The following is a 27,281-nucleotide window of genomic DNA, read 5'->3' as shown; positions in this document are numbered from 1 at the left end:
TAGAAAAGAAAACAGAGATAACTGATTAGAAAAAAATGTACTTTCACTCACACACAAGTTGGGAAGACAAAATTAAAACCTTTTTCAGGAATTAGAATTCTTATTTAATAGCAATTAAGGCCGGGTGCGGTGACTCACGCCTGTAATCCCAGCACTTTGGGAGGCCAAGGCGGGTGGATCACGAGGTCAAGAGATCGAGACCATCCTCGTCAACATGGTGAAACCCCGTCTCTACTAAAAATACAAAAAATTAGCTGGGCATGGTGGCACGTGCCTGTAATCCCAGCTACTCAGGAGGCTGAGGCAGGAGAATTGCCTGAACCCAGGAGGCGGAGGTTGCGGTGAGCTGAGATCTCGCCATTGCACTCCAGCCTGGGTAACAAGAGCGAAACTCCATCTCAAAAAAAAAAAAAAACAAAAAAAACCCAGCAATTAAATTTAACTGATTAAACCTGATGACCAGTATGTGCAAGGTAATAAAGAATTCAAAGATGAGAACATAGTGATTCTTTCATACATTCGTTCAGTATATGTTTAACTACATGCCAGTGTTTGCTACATGCCAAATATCATTGTAGGAGCTGAGAATGCAACACGAAATCACACTGATAATAATCTGGAACCTCATGGAGTTTATATTCTAGCAGGAGGAAGCAAAAACTAAATAGGGGCTGGGCGAGGTGGCTCACGCCTGTAATCCCAGTACTTTGGAAGGCCTAGGCGGGAGGATCACCTGAGGTCAGGAGTTCAAGACCAGCCTGGCCAACATGGTGAAATCCCATCTCTACTAAAAATAAAAAATTAGTCGGGTACAGTGGCATGTGCCTGTAGTCCCAGCTACTCAGGAGGCTGAGGCAGGAGAATTGCTTGAATCGGAGAGTCAGAGGTTGCAGTGAGCCGAGATCATGTCACTGCACTCCAGCCTGGGCAACAGAGTGAGACTCCATCTCAAAAAAACAAAACAAAACAAAACAAAAACTAAATAAGACAGTCAGGGAAGGCCTAAGAGAAAAGGTGATCCAAAACATCAAAATTCTCAAGGAGCTGAGAGAGTAGGTCATGCTGACAATCTATGGGAAGAGAGTTCTAGCAAGTTTTTTCCCTTGGGAGATACATAATCTAGGGTATCTGTATGGAAGCAGAGGGTGAAGTAAAAAGGGAAGATGAAAGAAGGATGAATGAAACCTGCAAAGCAAGGGAAGAGCAAAAACATGAAAGATAAAAAGTGCTATAAAGAGAAACAATAGCTGAAAACCACCAGCAATTCTATGGTTTTCCACGATACCAAAATGACACAGCATTGGTAACATTAAATCTTTTAGCATCTCTGAATCACAGTTCATCTTTTCTGTAAAATAATAATAATATCTATCACCATAAACAAACTCATTATGGGACAAAATTGTTTAGACTGAAGTTATGCTGCTAGTAAATGTCAAGACAAAAAACACCTGATACCCAATGAAGTAAAATATCTTGCCTGACTTATTTTATCTCCTCAGACCTTATGATGAGCACAATTACTAGTGCAATCTTACAATGAAAATAAGAAATTTTTGTTTTGTTTTACATTTATTATTTTAAACACACACACACGTGCGCACACACACACACACACACACACACACACAAACACAAACATTTTTTGAGATGGAGTCTCTCTCTGTCACCCAGGCTGGAGTGCAGTGGCGCAATCTTGGCTCACTGCAACCTCCGCCTCCCAGGTCAAGTGATTCTCAGATTCAAGGGACTACAGATGCATGTCACCACACCTGGCTAATTTTTTGTATTTTTAATAGAGACGGGGTTTCACTTCACCGTGTTAACCAGGATGGTCTTGATCTCCTGACCTCATGATCCGCCCACCTTGGCCTCCCAAAGTGCTGGGATTACAGGCATCAGTCACCATGTCTGGCCTTATTTTTATAATTTTTAAATTTTAAAAATTATAATTTATAATTCTAATGTAGAGAGAGGGTTTCACCATGTTGCCCAGGCTGGTCTTGAACTCCTGAGCTCAAGTGATCATTTGGGAGGGTTGGCCTCCCAGAGTGTTGGATTAGAGGCATGAGCCACTGTGCTTGATCATTGTCTTCAATTTAAAAAACAAAAAAGAAACATGTTCATATCAAAGAAGTAAGGGGGCTGTAAAATGGAATGGAGAGAAATAAGAAAAATATATTAAGAATAAAAAAATTGGCCGGGCGTGGTGGCTCACGCATGTAATCCCAGCACTTTGGAAGGCTGAGGCGGGTAGATCACAAGGTCAGGAGTTTGAGACCAGCCTGACTAACATGCTGAAACCCTGTCTCTACTAAAAATACAAAAATCAGCTGGGTGTGGTGGCACATGCCTATAATCTCAGCTACTCAGGAGGCTGACGTAGGAGCATTGCTTGAACCCGGGAGGTTGAGGTTGCAGTGAGCCAAGACTGCGTCACTGCACTCCTACCTGGGAGACAGAGAGAGACTCTGTCTCAACAAAACAAAACAAAACAAAAAAGAATAAAAAAATTATTGGCCAGGTACAGTGGCTCACGCCTGTAATCCCAGTACTTTGGGAGGCTGAGGCAGGTGGATCACTTGAGGTCAGGAACTCAAGACTAGCCTGACCAACATGGAGAAACCCCTTCTCTACTAAAAATAGAAAACTTAGCCAGACATGGTGGCACATGCCTGTAATCCCACCTACTCAGGAGGCTGAGGCAGGGAGAATCATTTGAACCCAGGAGGCAGAGGTTGTGAGCCAAGATCATGCCACTGCACTCTAGCCTGGACAACAGAGCGAGACTCCATCTCAAAAAGAAAAAAAAAAAAAGAAAAAAGAAAAAAATAGAGAAGGGGGGGTCTCAGTATGTTGCCCAGACTGGTCTTGAAGTCCTAGGCTCAAGTGATCCTCCCATCTCAGCCTCCCAAAGTGCTGGGATTACAGGCATGAGCCACCATGCCCAGCCACTCATCTAATAATTATTTAGATCAAACTGAAATTAAAAAAAAAAAAAAAGTAGATGACAATCTGTTATGTGTAAAACATGACAATACTACTAGTCTGTGGCGAAAAAAAGAAAAAAGTCAAAATAGTTACGATAACTTGACTTAAATATCCAAAGCTATGAAAACTAAGTCTGTATGGAATTCACAAAACTGTCAGAGACAGGAAACTTAAGAGACTGAAAACCAAGGGTAAGATAAATGGGAACTCCTCTCTATTATGGGAAATGTCAACAGTGACATTCTTTTCTGAGGTAGAACCTATCTTTTTTGTTTGGTTTCGTTTTATTTTGACAAAGGGTCTTACTCTGCTGTCCAGCTGGAGTACAGTGATGCCATCATAGCTCACTGCAGCCTTGACCTCTCGGGCTCAAGTGATCCTCCTTCCTCAGCCTCCCAAGTAACTGGGACTATAGGTGCACACCACCATGCCTGATACATTTTTTAACGTTTTCTTTTTAGAGATGGGGTCTCACTATGATGCCCAGTTTGGCCTCAAACTACTGGGCTTGGTCAAGCAATCCTCCTACCTGAGTATCCCAAAGTGCTGGGATTATAAGCATGAGAAACCGTAACCAGCAAACAGAACCAATCTTAACAAATTTATAAATGGCCCTGGAAAAAGAAATGCAGAGTTTAAGTTCCAAATCTATAGTTGGTGGGCAGATCATTTGAGGTCAGGAGTTTGAGACCAGCCTGGCCAACATGGTGAAACCCTGTTTCTACTAAAAATACAAAATTAGTTGGGCGTGGTGGCACATGCCTGTCATCCCAGGGAGGCTGAGGCAGGAGAATCACTTGAATCAGGAGGTGGAGGAGTGAACACTCCAGCCTGGGTGACACAGTGAGACTCCATCTCAAAAATAAGAAAAAAAAAAAAGGGAACTGTAAGCAATCTTAAATTGTTTATTTAAAATGTCAGCAAAATGCATTGCTAAACAGGCCCATGATTTTAGAAATATGAAAAATGAGTGCAGTTATGTGGCAATTGCCTCTGGAAAATCATGTGCAGTTGTGATTTTCATCATGTGCAGTTATGATTTCATGTTAGGAAAGATATAAATGAACTAGATAAAGATCCATGGAAAAAACTGAGATTTGGGGGCTGTTAACAATTACATTCTCTAGAAAGGCTGAAGAGGATGGCAGGGCGCCATGGCTCACGTCTGTAATCCCAGCACTTTGGGAGGCCGAGGTGGGCGGATCACCTGAGGTCAGGAGATCGAGACCATCCTGGCTAAAAGGGTGTAACCTCATCCCTAGTAAAAATACAAAAAATTAGCCAGGCCTGGTGGCATGTGCCTGTAGTCCCAGCTACTTGGGAGGCTAATACAGGAGAATTGCTTGAGCCTGGGATGCGGGGGTTGCAGTGAGCGGAGATCAAGCCACTGCACTCCAGTCTGGGTGACAGAGTGAGACTCTGTCTCAAAAAAAAAGGCAGGCCGAAGAGGGAGCTAAGTGAAGTCTATAAAGCTATGAAAAATATGAAAAAAAATGAGAAGTGTTTGACAAATTTTACAATATTAGAATAACTGAGTGCAAACTTTGACTTTTTTTTTTTTTGAGACAGAGCCCTGCTATCTCGCCCAGGCTGGAGTGCAGTGGCGTGACCTTGGCTAACTGCAACCTCTGCCCCCTGGGTTCAAGCGAGTCTCCTGCCTCAGCCTCCAAGTAGCAGGGATTACAGGCACATGCCACTACTGCCTGGCTAATTTTTGCATTTTTAGTAGAGACACGGTTTCACTATGTTGGTCAGGTTGGTCTCGAACTCCTGACCTCAAGTGATCTGCCCACCTCAGCCTCCCAAAGTGCTGGGATTAGAGGCATGAGTCACCATGCCCAGCCAAACTTAATAACTTAGAGGTAAATTTAAAACAAAATGGAAGCACTGCTGTACATAACAAGCTATAAACTTACTGAGTCTTTACTACAAGTAGTAAAAATACAAATTTTTAAAATTTAGATAAGTTCATAGATGCAGACCTATGTCAGGGAATGGGGCAAAGAAGTCTAAAGTATAGGCCAGGTGCAATGGCTCATGCCTGTAATCCCAGCATGATTGGAGGCTGAGATGGGTGGATCACGAGGTCAGGGGTTCGAGATCAGTCTGGCCAACAGAGTGAAACCCCATTTCTACTAATACAAAAATTAGCTGGGCATGGTGGTGCATGCCTGTAGTCCCAGCTACTCGGAAGGGTGAGACAGGAGAATCGCTTGAACTTGGGAGGCAGAGGTTGTGGTGAGCTGAGATCCTGCCATTGCACTCCAGGCTGGGCAATAGAGTGAGACTCTGTCTCAAAAAAGAAAAAGAAAAAGAAAAAGAAGTTTAAATTATATCCCTACTTTTGAGGGGAGCACTGAATGAATTATCATGCCCATTTCCTTAGATCTCTTCATAGGGCCTTAGTTTAAAAGCATGATAGTCTGATAGTTATTTTGAAGTTGTAACACCCAAGATAGCCAAAATGGGAAGGAGACTCTATTGAAGGAAATATCCTTAAATACTAAACAAGAAAGAACTGCAGATTGGGGCGGGGCATGGTGGTTCACACCTGTAATCCCAGCACTTTGGGAGTGCTGAGGCAGGCAGGTCACCTGAGGTCAAGAGATCCAGATCAGCCTGGGTAATATGGTGAAACCCTTTCTCTAGTAAAAACACACAAACAATTTGTTGGACATGGTGGCATGTGCCTGTAGTCCCAGCTATCTGGGAGGCTGAGGCAGAACTGCTTGAACCTGGGAGGTGGAGGTTGCAATAAGCTGAGATCGCACCACTGCACTCCAGCCTGGGTGACAGAAGGAGACTCCATTTCAAAAAACAAAAAACAAAACAAAACAAAAACCCAAAAAAACAAAAAAGAAGAAAAGAACTGCAGATTGATCATGACAAACCAAACATTTTGGCTAATTAGAAAGAAAGGCATCTTTGCAATAGGACATGAGCATAATAGCTATTCTGCTGTCCAAGTCTTCCTTTAAACTCTGTGGGCCAGTACACATTAAAGCAGTCAGCAGTCATAACAGGGTTGGTTTGTATTTAGCATGTTACTGATTTACAAGCTCATAAGCAAAAATAAAGAAGTGTAAGTAGGCTGTTGGTCCAAGTTTCAATAAAAGGGGCCTTTTTTTTTTTTGAGACGTAATCTCACTTTGTTGCTTAGGCTGGAGTACAGTGTCACCATCTCAGCTCACTGCAACCTCCGCCTCCCAGGTTCAAGTGATTCTTCTGCCTCAGCCTCCAAGTAAATGGGACTACAGGCACATGCCACCACGCCCGGTGAATTTTTGTATTTTTAGTAGAGACCAGGTTTCACCATATTGGCCAAGCTGATCTCGAACTCCCGACCTTGTGATATGCCAGCCTCGGCCTCCCAAAGTGCTTGGATTACAGGTGCGAGCCACCGAGGCTGGCCAAAAGGGGCCTTTCTAAAGGCATTTTACAAAAAGTGTTTTAAACACAAACCTGAAAAAAAAAAAAAAAACTTTAGTCTAACAAACGTAACCTAATGCTTACCCAGTGCTTTTTTCCCCCATATCTGCAAACAGGTGTGAAAATGAAAAGAACAAAGCAGACATAACACAAAGCTAGCTTGCTTCCTTGCTTGCTTTCTCCCTCCCTCCCTCCTTCCCTCCCTTCTTTCCTTCCTTTTTCTTTCCTTCTTTTGCAGTCTTGCTCTGTTGCCCAGGCTGGAGTGCAGTGGCGTGATCTCAGCTCACTGCAACTTCTGTCTCTGGGTTCAAGTGATTCTCCTACCTCAGCCTCAGCCTCAGCCTCAGCCTCCCAAGTAGCCTGGACTACAGGCGCTCCCCAGCACGCCCAGCTAATTTTTTTGTAGTTTTAGTAGAATCGCAGTTTTGGCATATTGACCAGGCTGGTCTGGAACTCTTGACCTCAGGTGTTCTGCCCACTTTGGCCTCCCAAAGTGCTGGGATTACAGGTGTGAGCCACCATGCCCACTATTTATGTCTTTTTTTTTTTTTGAGACGGAGTCTCGCTCTGTCGCCCAGGCTGGAGTGTAGTGGCGTGAGCTTGGCTCGCTGCAACCCAAGCAAATGCCTGGTAATTTTTGTATTTTTAGTACAGACAGGGTTTCACCAGATTGGCCAGGCTGATCTTGAACTCCTGACCTTGTGATCCACCTGCCTCAGCCTCCCAAAGTGTTGGGATTACAGGTGTGTGCCACTGCGCCTGGCCCAAAACTATTTTCTACTCCAATGTGCAAAGCAACCAAACAAGAAAAACCTTAAATATTTATTCTGTCCTTGCTAATAATTAGGCTGTATTATTTTCATTCCTCTTATTTTCATTTGAAAATCATCTGGTTTCATTGAGAATTGGTTTGTCATCAAAACAATTTTTTTTTAAATTTTAGTTTGATAACTGAGAGATAGACAGCATGACTAGAACATGTACAATTTTAAACTCCATTATTCTGTATTTTTTCCTGTGAGGAATAACTAGCTTCAACATCTTCTAGAATGTTCTTCCTATTTTGCTACAAAAGTGTAAGCAGAATAAAAGTAATTTTTAGGAGGTTGGGTTTAAAAGTTTTCACTAAATTTATTTTATTTTTTATTTATTTTTGAGACGAAGTCTCACTCTGTCGCCAGGCTGGAGTGCAGTGGCAGAATCTTGGCTCACTGCAACCTCCGCCTCCTGGGTTCAAGCAATTCTCCTGCCTCAGCCTCCCGAGTAGCTGGGACTACAGGCACACACCACCATGCCCGGCTAATTTTTTGTATTTTGGTAGAGACGGGATTTCACCATGTTGGTCAGAATGGTCTAATCTCCTGACCTCGTGATCTGCCTGCCTCAGCCTCCCAAAGTACTAGGATTAAGGGTGTGAGCCACCAATCCCGGCCAAATTTATTTTTCAAATGAGTAAGTCTAGCTAAAGGTGTTAAGGATAAATACAGAAATGCACATGTAAAAAGAAATGAACTCGGGAATGTACGGTGAGAAGACAAGTTTCTCACTGGCCATTCATTTACCAGCTTGCAACACATTGCAACTATCTTTCCTATTTGATAATTAGATAATTTCCTATTTGATAGTTTGTTGATAATTGGGAATAAGTTAAAGAAACAGAAGAAAGTGAAAGGGAGAAAGTTTAAAGTCTGTGAGTGAGATGGCAAAAGAGTTTGAAATAAAGTAAATGCTTCCCGAGAAAGCAAATAAAAGAGGGCATGAAGAATTCCACTATAAATCAAGTTAAGTGTGCTTAGACATCACAACTACATTACTCTAAGTGCTACCTTTTCTTGATGAACAAACTGCAAGTAAGTGACCTTCAGTCCCCAAACCTAACTAACTGTGCAAATTGTCGAAATATCCTGTAACAGAATTGAACAAGGCCACTTAAAACTGCTTAATTTTGATGATACCTTGTGATAAAATCACGAGCCAACTGTGAAAGACTATCTACCAGGCCCGCCTTTTCAAAAACTAAACGTTATTGGGTGTGGTTGGTTGATTCTGAAAGGAGAAACTACAGTAATTCCTGGTAGCTTTGACAACGCCTTTAATGATAAAGAAATGTGTTTAACATGCGTCTCTCATGTTCACAATGGTAAAGTTTAACAGTTTAACTCTTTGCAAACAAGCAAGAGATCCAGCAAGCAGGAAGCTTTTCTGTGGAACTCCTGACACAAACCATAACAGTTACTGCAAAGCTTAATGCAAACCCTCTAGAGTCCACGTTGACAAATTCTTTAACAAGCCCTGTGGTTACAGGGAAGCTGGTTTCACTCTGACTCACTCCTGCTCAAACAGTTTACTGGAAATGAAGGGGAGGGGGAATTTTCAGAGAAGTCATGTGATGGCCAGACAAACCACAACCAGTAAAGGTTCAACAGAGTCAAAAACAGGTCCCAGCAACAACTGACACCCAGAGTGTTCAAATGGTATTAAAGTGTATTGAAAATGTGTCCTGTTTGATTTCAGATGATCTATACCATAAACTCTTTCATGAATCTGTATATGTAAAGGAAAAACTTCACAACAGGAAAAACCGGCAGGCATTGACATGGTGTAGGCAACTGCAACTGCAAACACTTCATAGGAAAATGTGCTTAAAAGAGAATAGCCTTAGTGGAATGTCAAAGCACTTTCGTGAGTATATCTTATCAGCTGCTTTCCATAGTCTTTAAACTCAAAAGATCAAACACATATTCTATCATTATCAAAAGAATCCTTCACTTTGGCTGGTCTGAGTGTAGTGGTGTTTACAAGTAATTGATCACAACCAGTTACAGATTTCTTTGTTCCTTCTCCACTCCCACTGCTTCACTTGACTAGCCTTAAAAACAAAACAAAACAAAACAAAACAATAAAATAAAAAGAATCCTTCACTTTGACCCTATACTTTGAAATGAATGTTCACTAGATAAATGTCTATTTTATTGTACTGCATTAAAAAAAGGCATTGGCCATAAGAATGAGAACTACCTGATAAATTTTTTTTTTGGTTTTGTATTTTCACTAGTAAAATAATGTAAATAACTTGAAATGTCTGAATAGGACAAAGATGCTATTAAGCTAAAAAATAAGTTTTTTTTTCAGCCTTAAATTTAATACAAATTACTAAGGTAAAAGATACTAGTATTAAAAATTAATTTGGGGATTTAGCTTCAATATACAGAGTAGGTAGCAATTATTAATTACTTTAATTACTGTAGTCCTAAATAGAACCTAAAAATGTTCCCTTAAAATAAGATTAAATTCAGAAACTATAAAATAGCCTTGGGGGAAATATTCAACCTAAAATGGTCTGCAGACTCATGAATGATACTCAATAGAAAGACAAGCTAATCAATATAAAAATAGGGGAAAAAACTGACATTCTTTTTTTTTTTTTTTTTTTTTGAGGTGGAATTAACTCTGTTGCCCAGGCTGGAATGCAGTGGTGCCATCTCAGCTCACTGCAACCTCCATCTCCTGGGTTCAAGTGGTTCTCATGCCTCAGCCTCCTGACTAGGTGGGATTACATGTGCCTGCCAACATGTCCAGCTTATTTTTGTATTTTTAGTAGATACAAGTTTTCACCATGTTGGCCAGGCTGGTCTCGAACCCTTGACCTCAAATGATCCACCTGCCTTGGCCTCCCAAAGTGCTGGGATTACAGGCATGAGCCACCATGCCTGGCCCCGATAAAAGGCAAAGTTTTAAGACTTTTGTATTTCTGACTAAATTTTAAATTTCCTATTCTGATAGCAATAAGAAGCAGCAAATCTCACATAGTCAGCAACCTAACACTGAGAAAGAATCCAAGTAGCAGGTCATTAAAACAGTGGCATTTAGGAAAATAAACTTATTCAAAAAATATTCTTGTAAGTAAATATGTACAACAACATTTCTACTCTATTGTGTAAGCTTTAAATACAAAAATGCCACAACCACTCCTAGACTCCTATTCTCCATTATTTCAGCAATACTGGCTGCCCTAAGTTTTCAGGATACATTATGCAAATAAGTTCTTTTATTTTTTAAAATTCTTTTATTCCTTTTTTTTTTTTTGAGATGGAGTTTTGCTCTTGTTACCCAGGCTGGAGTGCAATGGCGCAATCTTGGCTCACCGCAACCTCCGCCTCCTGGGTTAAGGCAATTCTCCTGCCTCAGCCTCCTGAGTAACTGGGATTACAGGCATGCGCCACCATGCCCAGCTAATTTTTTGTATTTTCAGTAGAGATGGGGTTTCACCATGTTGACCAGGATGGTCTCGATCTCTTGACCTCGTGATCCACCCGTCTCGGCCTCCCAAAGTGCTGGGATTACAGGCGTAAGCCACCGCACCCGGCCAATTCTTTTATTCCTAATGTATCTTTAAATTTTCTTTTTGATTAAACAGCTTATAAAATAAATTACCACAAGAATCTTCATTTGTTTCGAAAGTACAGAATTTTACAAAAGTTATTTTACTCAATGTGAATTAAAATTTGCAAGTCATTTAACTTGGTGTCTATTATATTATCTTCAGATGACAATTGCTCTCAGATGACTATTAAACTCAAAGATGCAAAACAGTTAAATCTTCCTTTGTAAAATGACTGGTGTTCAACTGCATTTTATACTTTGCAGCAAAATGAGGCTGAATATTAATGGATATGTTTTATGTAATGCTACACTTTTTCTTCATTGCTATTTCATCATCTATTCAAAGTATCTACTGAATGAGTAACATGTACAAGAGTAGGCAGGCATTGTTGAAAATAAACACATTTTTAAGGCCTCTTGTTAAGGAGTTCACAGACTCCTGGCAAGATAAGAAAAGTCCATAAATAGTTTCAAAAGAAGGTAGAATGTGTTAAGTGACATGAGAAAGACATTGCTGGGATGGAGACAATCTAAGAAGAGCGAAGGGGGTGAGGTAGGGGTAGGAAGGGAATCAAAAAATACTTCACGAAGAAGTACATAAATTGAAAGGTAAGAAAACTGAAAAAGTAGATATGCAGATGGGAAGAAATGACACACTAAGCAAAGTTATGAAAAAGAAAAATACCCCATAGTGGTGGAGGAAAAAGTTAAATTATTCCAAATGATCAGACCAGTAATATTTAAACTTAAAAACTTCAAAGTTCTTTAATTAAATCTCTCTCTCTCTCTCTCTCTCTCTCTCTCTCACACACACACACACACACACACACACACACACACACAATTTTTGATGGTGAACGGGTATTCTAGCAGTTTCTTTTCTTTTTTATTTAGAAGGAGTTTCACTCTTGTTGCCCAGGCTGGAGTGCAATAGCATGATCTCGGCTCACCGAAACCTCCGCCTCCTGGATTCAAGCGATTCTCCTGCCTCAGCCTCCCGAGTTGCTGGGATTACGGGCATGTGCCACTTCATCCAGCTAATTTTTGTATTTTTAGTAGAGACAGGGTTTCTCCATGTTGGTCACGCTGGTCTTGAACTCCCAACCTCAGGTGATTGCCCGCATTGGCCTTCCAAAGTGCTAGGATTACAGGCATGAGCCACCATGCCTGGCCTATTCTAGTAGTTTCTTGAAGTTCAACTTGAAAATCATCAATGCAGAGGATAAAAAACTGACACAGGGAAATTAGAATGAGTTGTAGGTTGGGGCCAAGTAAAGAAAACTGGGTTAAATAGTTTAGATTTCACTGCAGCCATCACAGATTTTTGAGCAGCAACGTTCCATAAGTAGAGATATTTTTCAGAAAATTATTTTTGTTACTTTGTGTGTGACAAGATTGGGATTAAAAACTGGTGGAGAGTAGACCTACTAGGAAGCCACTGGCAATATTCAGGTAAGGGCTGATAAAGGCCTGAACCAATAGTGGGAAGGGAGAAGAGAGGGCATATAAGATACTATGGAGATAGGATCAACAGGCCTTAAATAATTAATTACTGGATATGGGAGGAAAGGAGGAAGTCAGATGACTCAGATTTTGACCCAAAGCGATTGTTAGGATGCTGATAGCATTAACAGAAAACAGGAACAAAGAAGGAAAAGAAGATCATAAAGAGAATAATTAAACCTTGCATAAAATAGTCCACAAAGCACATAAACAACTATTCTAGACCTTTTATAAATGATGCTAAAATTGCTCAAGGTCAGAGGAAGCTACATTCAGTCATGTCTACCTCTCACAGACATCTAGTGAAAACATGATAGAAAGCCAAGAGCAAAAGGAAGTCAGTTTAGTGGAAAAATACTGCTTAATCTCAACACTGTACTCACAAAAATAAAGCAGGTATCATAAGAAATCAGAATACAAATAAATGCTTTAATTGTCTTTTTTTTCCCCTTAAAACATTTATAGTATGACATCCAACCATTAGTCAAGACTAGAACTTAAGCAAATAAAATAGTTTCCTAACAACAATTTCTTAGTAAAATCACATACATCCTTTAACCTAGTTAGAGAGTACATGGCAAAACAATGAGAGCCAAAAGGGTTTTTTTTTTTTTTTAATACTTTTTTGGCTGATAAACTTATTCTACTGAAGAGCTTTACCTTCAAGAATAAAAAAACATATTTTCTAACTCATTCTCACGCAATCTTAAAATTTAAATTTCCACTCATAGTTACTGATTGATTTTACTTAATTTGCTGTTTCAGCTACAGTTGATCCAACTTTTCCACATTGTATTGCTTCTATTAAATTGGATGTTTTACCAAATACACGTTATCTATGAGGGAATCTCAGCAACAAAGTCAGATACACTTTAAATCTTTGCTAAACTGATTACTGTAAGGATTTGTAAATCATAACCAGTAAGACACAACTAAAAAGATGCCAGTAAAGTTATAGCTTAGCAAATAAATAAGAACCTAGTATCTTTTTTATATACCATTTCTAACTATTTACAAAAATATAATAGGAAAAAAGATCCAAATTAGAACAATAAAATTTACAACAAAACTAACATATTAAAATCACTTGGAAAATAGTGTTGGAACAATATACAATTAGTTAATTACCTAAGGAAAAAAGATTCCTACATCATATCATATGTAAAAATATTTTCATAAAGACTTAAACATAACATAACAAAACCATAAAAGTACTGAAAGAAAATATAGGCCAGGCACAGTGGCTCACGCCTGTAAATCCCAGCACTTTGGGAGGCCAAAGCTGGCAGATCGCTTAAGGTTGTGAGTTCAAAACCAGCCTGGCTAACATGGTAAAACCCCATCTGTACTGAAAATACAAAAATTAGGCCAGGTGTGGTGGCTCACGCCTATAATCCCAGCACTTTGGGAAGCTGAGGTGGGTGGATAATCTAAGGTAGGGAGTTCGAGACCAGCCTGACCAACATGGAGAAACTCCATCTCTACTAAAAATACCAAATTAGCTGGCATGGTGGCGAATGCCTATAATCCCAGCTACTCAAGGCTGAGCCGGAGAACCGTTTGAACCCAGGAGGTGGAGGCTGCAGTGAGCCAAGATTGCACCACTGCACTCCAGCATAGGTGACAGAGCGAGACTGGATCTCAAAAAACAAAAAAGTAAAGTATAAGAAAACACACCCAGCAAATGACATGGAAAAACTACTGGGAATAAGGAAAAATACTGGCAGCATATGACAAAGAGCATCTTCTTGAATATGTAAACCAGTAAGAAAATGAAAAGCACACTATAAAAAATAGATATATGCACCAGTTAGATGAACATTTTATTTTCTTCTTTTTTTATTTGTATTTTCGGCATTTCATTATAATAAACATACTTTGTAGTAAGAAAAAAACTTGTTACAGTAAAGATGTTAAAAATATTTGATAGCATGGAAAAATGTTCACATTTTTATATTCAAATCAAGTCACAAAACAACAAACAAAATATGACTTCACTCTTAGATATATAAATACTTATAGAGAAAAGACTGAAGGGCACTCACCAATTTTCTACAATAAGATGTATCACTTAGTAATTAAAAAAATTTATATTAACATCAGTATCACATGTCTATGATATTATGAAAAAGAAATTTGTGACTAAAATTTATGGTATGATTCTAGTTTTTATAAAAAGTTATATATGCAAAGAAAGTCTGGAATACAGTGATTATTACCCTACACTGGGGAGAAGCTATGAGTTTTCACTTTTTACTTTATAATACTTCTGGAATGTAAGAATCTTATTGCTGAAAGCATTTGTATAAGTAAAAACCATGCAGATCTATAAAAAATAATAGAAGCAAAGGGCCTAAGACAAAGTCATTATTGAAAGCATTAAAAATCTTCTCTTTGCCAAGTCATAGCAAGAAACTCTCCTTTGAACAAGAATTAAAACATCAGTACTCTCTCAGATAATTTATAACATGGAAAACTAGCAACAGTCTCTTTCCACCTGTTCTCCCTCACCCCTTCAACTGCAAAACAACTATAAACAAATAAATAAAAATTAAAAATCTGATATAACTTGTCTGAAACTGGGAAAAAGTATGTAAGGAAAATTATATCCATGTCTACTGAAATCTAAAATAAGACACAAAATTGATGGAAACTGGTGGAAAAAAGAATCACAAAAAAGAATAAAGAAAAGAAAAATGAGGCTGGGCACAGTGGCTCATGCCTGTAACCCCAGCACTTTGGAGATCGAGTTGGGTGAATCACCTGAGGTCAGCAGTTCGAGACCAGCCTGGCCAACATGGTGAAACCCCATCTCTACTAAAAATACAAAAAATTAGCCAGATGTGGTGGCTCATGCCTGTAATCCCAGTACTTCAGGAGGCTGAGGTGGGCGGATCACGAGGTCAGGAGTTTGAGACCAGCCAGGCCAACATAGTGAAACCCCGTCTCTACTAAAAAAATACAAAAAATTAGCTGAGGGTGGTGGTGGGCGCCTGTAATCCCAGCTACTGGGGAGGCTGAGGCAAGAAAATCACTTGAACCCAGGAGGTGGAGGTTGCAGTGAGTTGAAATTGTGCCAGTGCACTCCAGCCTGGGTGACAATGCTAGACCCCGTCTCAAAAAAAAAAAAAAAAAAAAAAAAAAAGAAAAGAAAAAAGAAAGAAAAAGAAAAAAATAAAAAGAAAAATCAAATCATAGCAAATATAGGAGAAAAAAACTAGTTCTCTACTTTTTATTGCATTAACCAGGATAAAAATATTGCTACATTATGTTATGGTAAGCACAGCACTACTACCATGCCTGGCTAATTTTTTGTATTTTTGGTACAGACAGGGTATCACCATGTTGGCCAGGCTGGTCTTGAACTCCTGACCTCAAGTTATCTGCCTGCCTTTGTCTTCCAATGTGCTGGAATTACAGGCGTGGGTCACTGCACCCAGCAAGAGTATATGATTTCTGACAAGGAACATGAAACAGTATGTGCACATTTTGCTTACTTGATTTTTCAATAAAAATAAGCAAATATGAAATTAGGGACTAAGAAATGTATAGTTTATCCTAAAATAGTGATTATAATTATTGGCTTTACAAGATGAAAATAGCCAAACCTCATAACCAACATAAGTACTATGTGCAGTCTAGTTTCCACAACTCAAAGAAAAAGTGCAATTAGAGAAGATTCCCTCAAAAAGTAACTAATCAGGGACATAAGAGATCAAAGAAAAAGATTATTAACCCAATAGTTGATAGATAAAGATTGAGAAATGGACAAAGACTTCAAGAGCTCAAATTATGTAGATAAGATAAATAATTCTTCATCAAATTCTAGAATTGAGCTTTTAGATGGGAATAAACTTATAAAATTCATTATTTAAAATTCTAAAATCAGGCTGTGCATGGTGGCTCACGCCTACAATCCCAGCACTTTGGGAGGCAGCGTGTGGATCACCTGAGGTGGGTGGGTCACCCTTGGTGGCACATGCCTGTAATCCCAGCTACTCGGGAGGCTGAGGCAGAAGAATCACTTGAACCCAGGAGGCAGAAGTTGTGGTGAACTGAGATTGCAGCACTGCACTGAAGCCTGGGCAACAAGAGGGCAACTCCATCTCAAAAAAAAAAAAAAAAAAAAAAAAAAAAAAATCTAAAATCAAAGCCCTGCAAAGAATGAAATAAGTATTCTAGTCTGATATTCTAGCCCACCATAGGGAGTGCTATGGATGGGATCCTTGAGAGATGCCACACAGAGACAAAGCACTCATTGCACTCTGTGAGCAACATGAACATGAATAACTTTTCTTAGCTTAAACCACTAAATATTGGGGTGATTTGTTACTAGTAATAGAGAACTGGAATACTCCTTGTCCTAAAAATAACCCCAAAACATAGGAAACAGAAACGAGAACTCAATCTTTCATGAAGTCAGCATTCATAAATGAAGACAGGACAAACAGAAGAAAAGATTGTATCTGAGAACATATAGGGGAGGGATACGGAAGAGAAGCAAAACGATTTGTCCCACAGAACTCCAAAAGAGCTCTTCAGCAGAACTGCCAGAAAAGGCTGGCATAGGGCTGAAAACAAGGAAGTTGCATAAGAATTAGACTCCCAGGTCCCATCCCTACTTAGCACAGCAAGGCAATTGACTCACTCATATCAGCAGGAGACATAGTCTCTAGACAAAAGTGAATGTTCTGGGCTCAGGACATAATTGTGCTTGTGTTACTGCAGGTATTCACGGATGGAACAGAAAGTGAGTTAAGCCACAGTCCACATACTAAATTGAGATCTCTAACCACTCTTCCCCAGCCTAGCTTTAGCATGTCAGCAGCAAGGCTGATATAGATGTTCCTTGACTTATAATGGGTAACATCTCATAACCCCATCGTAGTTAAATATATCGTAAATCAAAAAAAGCATTGAATACATCTAACCTACCAAACATCATAGCTTAGCCTAGCCTACCTTAGACATGCTCAGAAGACTTACATTAGCCTATAGTTGGGCAAAATTACAGTATACTGCAGAATATAAATGTATAACCTCATGACCACCTGGCTGACTGACAGTGTGGCTCACTGCTGTTACTTGGCATTGTGTGAGTGTATGGTACCACATAACGCTAGCTTGGGAAAAGATCAAAATCCAAAATTCAACCTATGGCTTGTACTGAATGAGTATCACTTTCATACCATTGTAAACGTGAAAAATCATAAGTCGAACCATTGTAAGTCAGAGACCGTCTGTATTGCCTAGGCAAGAAATTGAAGAATTCATCATAGAGAAACTGAACTATCCCAAGAAAAGCAATAGACACTGATATATAGAGGTTCTCAGTAAATATTAAGCCTGAATGCCACTTGACTGTATAATAGGGAAGCCTCACCATCACTACACCTGGCCTCTACACACATAGCTTCCATTTAGCTTTTAAGGGCCTTATTCTTTTTGTTGAGCCAGAGTCTCACTCTGTTGCTCAGGCTAGAGTGCAGTGACACGATCTTGACTCACTGAAACCTAAGCCTTCCAGGCTCAAGCAATTCTACCGCCTCAGCCTCCCGAGTAGCTGGGATTACAGGTACCCGCCACCATGCCTGGCTAATTTTTGTATTTTTAGTAGAGATAGGGTTTCAACATGTTGGCCAGGCTGGTCTCGAACTCCTGAACTCAAGTGATCTGCTTGCCTCAGCCTTCCAAAGTGCTGGGATTACAGGCATGTGCCACTTCACCCAGCCATTAAATGCCTTATTCTTATATAAACAGACAAATAAGGATTATCAGGCTTTGAGAAAAGCCCTGAACTCCAAATTGAACAAACAGAAAAGCCTGAAAAATACATACAAATTGCTTTTCGAAAATAAATATGTAATAGCAGAAAAACATTTTGATATAAAAATTAGAAGATAAACTTGGGAAATCTCATAGATAGTAAAATGAGATAAATATTAGAAGCAAAAAGATTTAAAAAATTAAAAGGATGGGCATAGGAGGCCTAACATTGAAGCAACTAGAATTGCAGGAAGCAAGAATAGAGACTAAAGAGGGAAAACTCTCACATAAAAAATACAAGAACATTTCCCAAAACTAAGGAACAAGTTTCTGAGCACCTATCAGAATACATTTTATTTTATTTGTATTTTTCTTTTTTTTAGACGGAGTCTTGCTCTGTTGCCCAGGCTGGAGTGCAGTGGCACGATCTTGGGTCACTGCAACCTCTACCTCCTGGGTTCAAGCGATTCTCCCGTCTCAGACTCCCGAGTATCTGGGACTAAAGGCGCGTGCCACCATGCCCAGCTAATTTTTTTGTATTTTTAGTAGAGACAGGGTTTTACCATGTTGGCCAGGATGGTCTCGAACTCCTGACCTCAGGTGATCCACCCACCTCGGCCTCCCAAAGTGCTGGGATTACAGGCATGAGCCACTGTGCCCAGCCCGAATACATTTTAAGAAGACCTATACCTCAGAAAAGGAACCTAAAGCTTCTAGAGAGAAAACAAAACAAAACAAAACAAAAGTAGACTGCTTATAAAGAGGCCTCGAAAGGGCATCAGCCCCTTGGATACCAATATCAGAAACTTGAAGACAATTGAACAATGCCTTCCAAATTCTAAGTACAAAAAGTGAATTTAAACCTACAATCCTATATTTAATTAATTATGAATGAAGAATATGCTAGTTTAGAATGTACGGTATCAAATTTTCCATTTACTCACCCTTTCTCAGAAACCTAGAGCAGAATATGTTCAAGCAAAATGAAAGCAAATCAAGAAAAGAAAATCAAGAAAGAGGAAGACAATAAATCTAAACCAAGTCAGAAGCAACTGTGCAGAAGGCCAACAGAACAGCAAGTACAGGGCTGGGTGCAGTGGCTCATGCCTGTAATCCCAGCACTTTGGGAGGCTGAGATGGGTGGATCACCTGAGGTCAGGAGTTCGAGACCAGCCTGGTCAACGTGGTGACACCCTATCTTTTTTTAAAACAACAACAACAACAAAAAACAGCAAGTACAGAATGGAGTGGGAGCATGGAGGGATCCAGAGAGATGATTAAGAAATTGATATAATGGCTGGGCGTGGTGGCTCACGTCTGTAATCCAAGCACTTTGGAGGCCAAGGCGGGCAGATCACCTGAGGTCGGGAGTGCAAGACCAGCCTGACTAACATGGTGAAACCCCGTCTTTAAAAAAAATAAATAAATAAAAAAAGAAAAAAAAAGAAATTGATATAATTTTATATGTGTTACCAAGTGGAAAGCGGTATCAAGAGGTGTTTTTACAGCGCTGTTGGAGAGGAGAGAAGGCAAGTCAGAGATTTAGAGACAATGCTAATTTGAAAATGTTAATTCCAAGAAAATAAGCTTTAAAAAACAAAGGAGAAATAATCATAGTACGTTAGTTGACTTAAGAGAGAACAACTCTCATATCCGTTTGGAATCCAAGTCATAGCATACAAATTTATATCTGCAAGTCACCTTATACTTATTCCATTTCAACCTGCCAATTTCACATAGATAAAAAAAGAATTTTAGGAGTGTTAAATGACATACATTAGTTAGTGCCATCACTCAAAGAACTATCAGTTGTCACAAGTCTCACCCATCTACTACTGTGGACAGACTGGTTTCAGTAATCAGAATATACCAGTAATGCTGGCATTCTGAGTTTTGGTTCTACCTATAAGTATGTGAAATTTTGGAAGTAACAACTAGATGTACAGTTTTCTATAAAGCTAGAAGAATGGTACCTTTCCAAACTCCTTCAGAGTTAACACAAGGGTCCTATTAGATACTGGATTTTTAAAATGCTAAAAATAATTTTTGAAGTTTATATTTGTAATAATTACTAATATTAATGTAAACATTATGATGTCATGAGAGGCATAATATTTGGTTGGTGGATAAGGCAAAGCAGATACCAGGGCAACTTGCCTCTTTCCATGCAGAGCAGATGCTCATGGCTCTTTCATTTGTTTTATATTTGGCTATTCTAAATTCATATTTGAAAGTTTTGTATTTAATTAAAAACTATAACCATACTTGGTTGAATTCTATTTCATAATGCCTTTTTTTTTTTTTTTATTGAGGTGGGGTCTTGCTCTGTTATCCAGAGTAGAGTGCAGTAGTGCAAATGTAGCTCACTGCAGCCTCGACCTTCTGGGCTCAAGCAATGCTCCTGTGTTAGCCTCCCAAGTAGCAGAGACTATAGAAATGCACCACCCAACACAGCTAATTTTTTGTTTTTTGTAGAGGCTAGATCTTGCCATATTGCCCAGGATGGTCTTGAATTTCTGGCCTCAAGCAATCCTTCTGCCTCAGCCTCCCAAATTCTAGGTAATAATGCATTTTTTAAAAGCCTATCTGACTTGAAGATGGAGACTTAATCTTTCAACAATGTTCTTAGAAATTTTCCGGAGAACAAAACACTCTGTAGAGATAACTAAGATAGAGGCTGATATACAGATTGCGATTAGGTTTAAAAGTCTCAGCCAATTATGTTATCACTTGCCTAGGCCTAGCATTTAGTATTTTTCTTTCCTGAAAATTTAACTTGCCCATCTTGAGATTAACTTGCTCATTGTCTAGAACACTCCAGAGTAAAAAGTCACTAATCTGACTCAGGCAAAGGCAAGTCTGAACAGCTGAGTAGTTTGAACTGTTAAATATTATTCAAAAAGGGCCGGGCGCAGTGGCTCAAGCCTGTAATCCCAGCACTTTGGGAGGCCGAGGCGGGTGGATCACGAGGTCAAGAGATCGAGACCATCCTGGTCAACATGGTGAAACCCCGTCTCTACTAATACAAAAAATTAGCTGGGCACAGTGGCGCGTGCCTGTAATCCCAGCTACTCAGGAGGCTGAGGCAGGAGAATTGCCTGAACCCAGGAGGCGGAGATTGCGGTGAGCCGAGATCGCGCCATTGCGCTCCAGCCTGGGTATCAAGAGCGAAACTCCGTCTCAAAAAAAAAAAAAAAAAAAAAAAAAAATATATATATATATATATATATTATTCAAAAAGAAAGTTTAGGCCAGTTGTGGTGGCTCACTCCTGTAATCCCAGCACTGTGGGAGGACTGCTTGAGCCCAGGAGTTTGAGGCCAACCTGGGCAACATAGCAAGACCCTGTCGCTAAAAAAAATTAAAATTAGCTGACCTTAATGGTACATACCTGTAGTCTGAGCTACTTGCGAGGTTGAGGCCGGAGGATAATAATTTTTTTTTTTTTTTTTTTTTTTTTTTTTTTTTTTTTAGAGGGAGTTTTGCTCTTGTTGCCCAGGCTGGAGTGCAATGACTGGCATAATCTCAGCTCACTGCAACCTCTGCCTTCTGGGTTCAAGTAATTCTCCTGTTTCAGCCTCCCGAGTGGCTGGGATTACAGGCATGTGCCACCACACCTGGCTAATTTTTGTCTTTTTAGTAGTGACCGGGTTTCACCATGTTGGCCAGGCTGGTCCCAAACTCCTCACCTTAGATGATCCGCCTGCCTCAGCATTTCAAAGTGCTGGGATTACAGGCATTAGCCACTGCAACTGGCCAACTTTATGTTTTTTGAGATAGTCCCATTCTGTTGCCCAGGCTGGAGTGCAGTAGCATGATCATGTCTCACTGCAATCTTTGCCTCCCAGGCTCAAGTGATCCTCCGACCTCAGCCTCCCAAGTAGCTAGGACTACAAGCATGTGCCACTAGGCCCAGCTAAGCTTTTAAAAAATTTTTTTGGCCGGGCGCGGTGGCTCAAGCCTGTAATCCCAGCACTTTGGGAGGCTGAGGCGGGTGGATCACGAGGACAAGAGATCGAGACCATCCTCGTCAACATGGTGAAACCCCGTCTCTACTAAAAATACAAAAAATTAGCTGGGCATGGTGGTGCGTGCCTGTAATCCCAGCTACTCAGGAGGCTGAGGCAGGAGAATTGCCTGAACCCAGAAGGCGGAGGTTGCGGTGAGCCGAGATCACACCATTGCACTCCAGCCTGGGTAACAAGGGCGAAACTCCGTCTCAAAAAAAAAAAAAAAAAAAAAAAAAAAATTTTTGTAGAGACAAGGTCTCACTATTGCCCAGGCTGATCTCAAACTCCTTGGCTCAAGTGATCTGCCCACCTCAGGCTCTCAAAGTGTTGGGATTACAGGCATGAGCTACCATGCCCGGCTGGAGCCTAAGAATTTGAGGCTGAAGTAAGCTAAGATTGTATCACTGCACTACAGCTTGGATGACAGAGTGAAACCCTGAATCAAAACAACAACAACAAAAACAAAAGCAAGAAACAAGCAAAGAAAGAAAGAAAAGGTTCTACTATTACTATTGTCAAATATACTACTGCATATTGCTTACTAGTTTAAAGTTTTAGTAACTACTTAAGAATTTGATGTAATTCATGTATTCCCCTAGCAAACATTTCAGCAGGTCTGCACACTGTGTGGAGTACAGAATGAAATTGCTTTCAAGGGAGGAAAGGGTCACTATAGAAATAGACATATAATGTCTTTTTTTTTTTTTTTAAGAGACAGGGTCTGTTGCTTAGGCCAGAGTACAGTGGCATGATAATAGCTCACTTGCAGCCTCAAACTCCTGGACTTAGGCAATCTTCCTGTCTTGGGTTCTTAAACAATTCAGAAGTTCTACTATTTTGGACTCAGGGCCTGGTCCATCTATTTGTCTCCCTTACTTATTCAGCAGTCAGCTTAGTAATACCTCCAAGCAAATAATGGAAAAAGTAAGTTTCAGCTCCTTAACATCATGGGCAACAGTAATTTACCCTGGTTTCTGACAAGGTGTTTTAGTGTAGTAAGAGCTGTCTTATTGCATTTTTTAATAATTTTCTATTTTAAATCAAGATTATATTTTATATTTTGACCTTTCTAAATATTTCTATCTCAAGTCATATTTCTTTTTTTTTTTAACTTTAGTAATTTTCTTCTTCAGAGTAACTATTAACAATTTTACCTTAATAGCCTCTTTAGGAATAAGTAAAGTGTTCTATTTTCTACCCTCATTGTTCTTACTTGTGCAGACTCTGCATGTTCCAGCATCTCTTCAAATTCCTGATACTCTTCATCATCTGGCTCAGCACCTGAGAGGCGAGCTGCTCTGGCCATGAAATATGGAGGCAACTCTCCAATTGCTGTACCAATACCCTAGGTGAAAAATCAAAATACTTACAATGAGGTTCTGTTTTCAACACAATGACACTTAATAGATCAAACCTATACTCTTCTGTAACACCAGAAGCATTCTGAGATGCAACATATTGAGGGAAAGCATATGTGACACAATCAAAATAATAAGAGTTTGAATCCTGGCTCTAATTCTGACCTATCTGATGCTTGGCAAGATAATACACATAAAACCCTTAAGACAAGTCAGGCACAGTGGCACGCACCTGTAGTCATAGATACTCAGGATTCTGAGACAGGGAGATCACCTGAGCCCGGGAGTTTGAGGTAGCCTGGGCAACATTGTGAGATTCCTGTCTATTTAAAAAAAAAAAATCTTGAGACAACACCTGGCACATTGTAGACATTAAGTAAATTTTAGTTCTCTAGAATCACTACTTAGAGTCTGCTAATTTGATCACTTGCCCCCTCCTTTTTGAGATTCAAATTATCTGGTAATAAGAATTCACCAGTGGCCGGGTGTGGTGGCTCATGCCTGCAATCCCAGCACTTTGGGAGGCCGAGGTCGGTGGAACACAAGGTCAAGAGATCGAGACCATCCTGGCCAACATGGTGAAACCCTGTCTTTACTAAAAGTACAAATATTAGCTGGGCATGGTGGTGTGCACCTGTAGTCCCAGATACTCAGGAGGCTGAAGCAGGAGAATCATTTGAACTCGGGAGGCAGAGGTTGCAGTGAGCCGAGACCATGCCACTGTACTCCTGCCCGGTGACAGAGTGAGACTCCATCTCCAGAAAAAAAAAATTCACCAGTATAATAAATGTTAGATAAAAATACTCTAGGAGGCTGGGCACGGTGGCTTGTGCCTATAATCTCAGCACTTTGGGCGGGTGGATCACGAGGTCAAGAGATTGAGACTATCCTGGTCAACATGGTGAAACCCCGTCTCTACTAAACATACAAAAAATTAGCCGAGCATGGTGGTGCGTGCCTGTAGTCCCAACTACTCGGGAGGCTGAGGCAGGAGAATTGCTTGAACCCAGGAGGTGGAGGTTGTGGTGAGCCGAGATCGCGCCATTGCACTCCAGTCTGGGTAACAAGAACGAAACTCCGTCTCAAAAAAAAAAAATACTCTAGGAAATCTTCTGGAATTTCAGTAGTTGCTTTAATTTAAATACAACATTTCTTCTGTTAAAACTTTTAACCAATTGTGGTCAGGAAGTCCCTTGAAAACTAAACATTAGGATGAGTAAGTTTTTTTGTTTTTTTCTTTTTTTGAGTTGTAGTCTCGCTCTGTCACCCAGGTTGGAGTGCAGTGGCATGATCTCAGCTCACTGCAACCTCCACTTCTCCGGTTCAATCTCCTGCCTCAGCATCCCAAGTAGCTGGGAGTACAGGCGCCCGCCACCACGCCCAGCTAATTTTTGCATTTTTTTAGTAGAGACAGGGTTTCACCATGTTGGCCAGGATGGTCTCGATCTCTTGACTTCGTGATCTGCCCACCTCAGCCTCCCAAAGTGCTAGGATTACAGGTGTGAGCCAATGTGCCCGGCGAATAAGTTTTCACTACAGTTAAAATGAAACTGTAGTGAAATTAAAAACGTTTATTTCCTCATGACATTGCATGACTCCTATTGCACTCACTTGGTGGACTTTTTCTTTTACTTTAGGGATAGTATCTCTGTCACCAGGATGAAGTGCAGTTGCACAATCATAGCTTACTGCAGCCTCAACCTCCCAGGCACAAGTGATCCTCCCACCTCAGTCTCCTGAATAGCTGGAACTATAGGCATATGCTACCACGCTCGACTAGTATTTTTTTTTTTTCCTTGAGACAGACTCTCACTTTGTTAACCAGGCTGGAGTGCAGTGGTATGATCTCGGCTCACTGTAACCTCTGCTGCCTGGGTTCAAGTGATTCTCCTGCCTCAGCCTCCCCAGTAGCTGGGATTACGGGCACCTACCATTGCGCTTGGCTAATTTTTGTATTTTTAGTAGAGGCGGGTTTCATCATCTTGGTCAGGCTGGTCTCGAACTCCTGACTTCTGATCCACCTGCACTGACCTCCGAAAGTGCTGGGATTACAGGAGTGAGCCACTGTGCCTGGCTGCTCAGTTAGTTTAAAAAAAATTTTTTTTTGTAGAGACCAGGTCTTGCTATGTTGCCAGGGCTGGTCTCAAACTCTTGGGCTCAAGTGATCCTCCTGCCTTGGTCTCTCAATGCTGGGATTGTAGGCGTGAGCCATTGTGCCTGGCCAGGATTTCTGTTTTCTCTTTTTTTTTGGGGGGCGGGGGGGGAAAAGAGATGAGGTCGGCCAGGTGTGGTGGCTCATGCCTGTAATCCCACCACTTTGGGAGGCTGAGGCAGGTGGATCACCTGAGGTCAGGAGTTCAAGACCAGTCTGACCAACATAAAGAAACCCCGTCTCTACTAACAATATAAAATTAGCCAGGTGTGGTGGCGCATGCCTGTAGTCCCAGCTATTCGGGAGGCTGAGGCTGGAGAATCTCTTGAACCTGGAAGGCGGAGGTTGCAGTGAGCCAAGATAGCATTATTGCATTCCAGCCTGGGCGACAGAGCAACACTCTGTAAAAAAAAAAAATTGGTATAATAAAGATTAACTATCTATCCTTTTCTGATATAAACTATATCTCAGGGTAACTAAATTACTGACAGGGAAAAGTTTTCCTTGCGGTGGCTCACACCTGTAATCCCAGTATTTTGCGAGGCCAAGATGGGTAGATCACAAGGTCAGGAGTTCAAAACCAGCCTGGCCAACATGGTGAAACCTCGTCTCTACTAAAAATACAAAAATTAGCCGGGCCTGGTGGCATGTGCCTGTAATCCCAGCTACTCAGGAGGCTTAGGCAGGAGAATCACTTGAATCCAGGAAGGCGGAGGTTGCAGTGAGCCAAGATTGCCCCATTGCACTCCAGCCTGGGCAACAGAGTGAGACTCCATCTCAACAACAACAACAAAAAGTATTATTTCAGGCCTGGTACAGTGGCTCATGCCTATAATACCAGGAGTTCAAGACCGGCCTGGGCAACACGGCAAAACCCTCCATCTACAAAAAATTAGCTTGGCATGGTAGCTTGTGCCTTTAGTCCCAGCTATACATGAAGCTGAGGTGGGAGGATTGCTTGAGCCTGGGAGGTCAAGGCTGCAGTGAACTGTGACTGTGCCACTGCACTCCAGCCTAGTGACAGAGTGAGACCCTGTCTCCCGTTAATAAGTAAAAAAATAAAATAAAAGTGTAACTGGGATACTAATATTTTATAACCTCTAATAAAATAATGGACTCATATAATAAAAAAATCATCCATGGTGCTAATATCACAAAAAGGAAGGACAAGCAAACATTGTATCTCATGATAGAAATACACAAGGTTATGAAGCATACTCCTATTTACAAAAAGCACAATTTATCAACTCAAAGGAAACAGAAGGAACAGAGCAACATGTTTGAATTATACTAATTAGAATTTAATCAGTAAAATTCAGACCACTGGAAACTATTTGACAATTTCTTTAGCTTAAATTTGAGAAGAAATAAATATAATCAGAAAAATTTGCACACTAATTGGATAACGAATTTTAAGAGACTAATATAGTTTCTTTTAGGTGTGATAATGGTTTTTAGGCCCCAAGGCTGATATATTTACAGACAATGTATGACATGCTGTCTGGGATCTTCTTCAAGATAATTGAGAAGAGAATGAGAAAGGGTGTAGATACAACAATATTAACTATTAGTTAATATTAGCTAAAGTTGAGTGAAAGCATATTAAATTCATTTTATAATTCTCCGCACTTTTGAAAAATTTTCCACAGAAAAAAGTAGGACAGAAGTGTAACATTTTACTCAAAACAT

At 40.3% G+C, this 27,281-nt stretch overlaps 1 protein-coding gene across 2 annotated transcripts in view; it reads right to left on the bottom strand.

The window, feature by feature from the left end:
* The window catches only part of VMP1 (vacuole membrane protein 1), a 135,522-nt gene that overhangs the window by 45,069 nt on the left and 63,172 nt on the right, over nucleotides 1-27,281 (bottom strand). For both annotated transcript variants that reach the window (XM_012445405.3, XM_064378417.1), the window contains one exon: nucleotides 23,296-23,427. In XM_012445405.3, coding sequence (XP_012300828.1) covers nucleotides 23,296-23,427 — 132 coding nt within the window. The remainder of the gene's footprint in view (nucleotides 1-23,295; nucleotides 23,428-27,281) is intronic.

This window comes from Aotus nancymaae, unplaced genomic scaffold, assembly GCF_030222135.1.
Source record: "Aotus nancymaae isolate 86718 unplaced genomic scaffold, 86718_ANA_hifiasm-v0.15.2.pri h1tg000018l, whole genome shotgun sequence".
Classification (NCBI taxonomy): domain Eukaryota; kingdom Metazoa; phylum Chordata; class Mammalia; order Primates; family Aotidae; genus Aotus; species Aotus nancymaae.
This window is presented reverse-complemented; position numbering and strand designations above follow the sequence as displayed.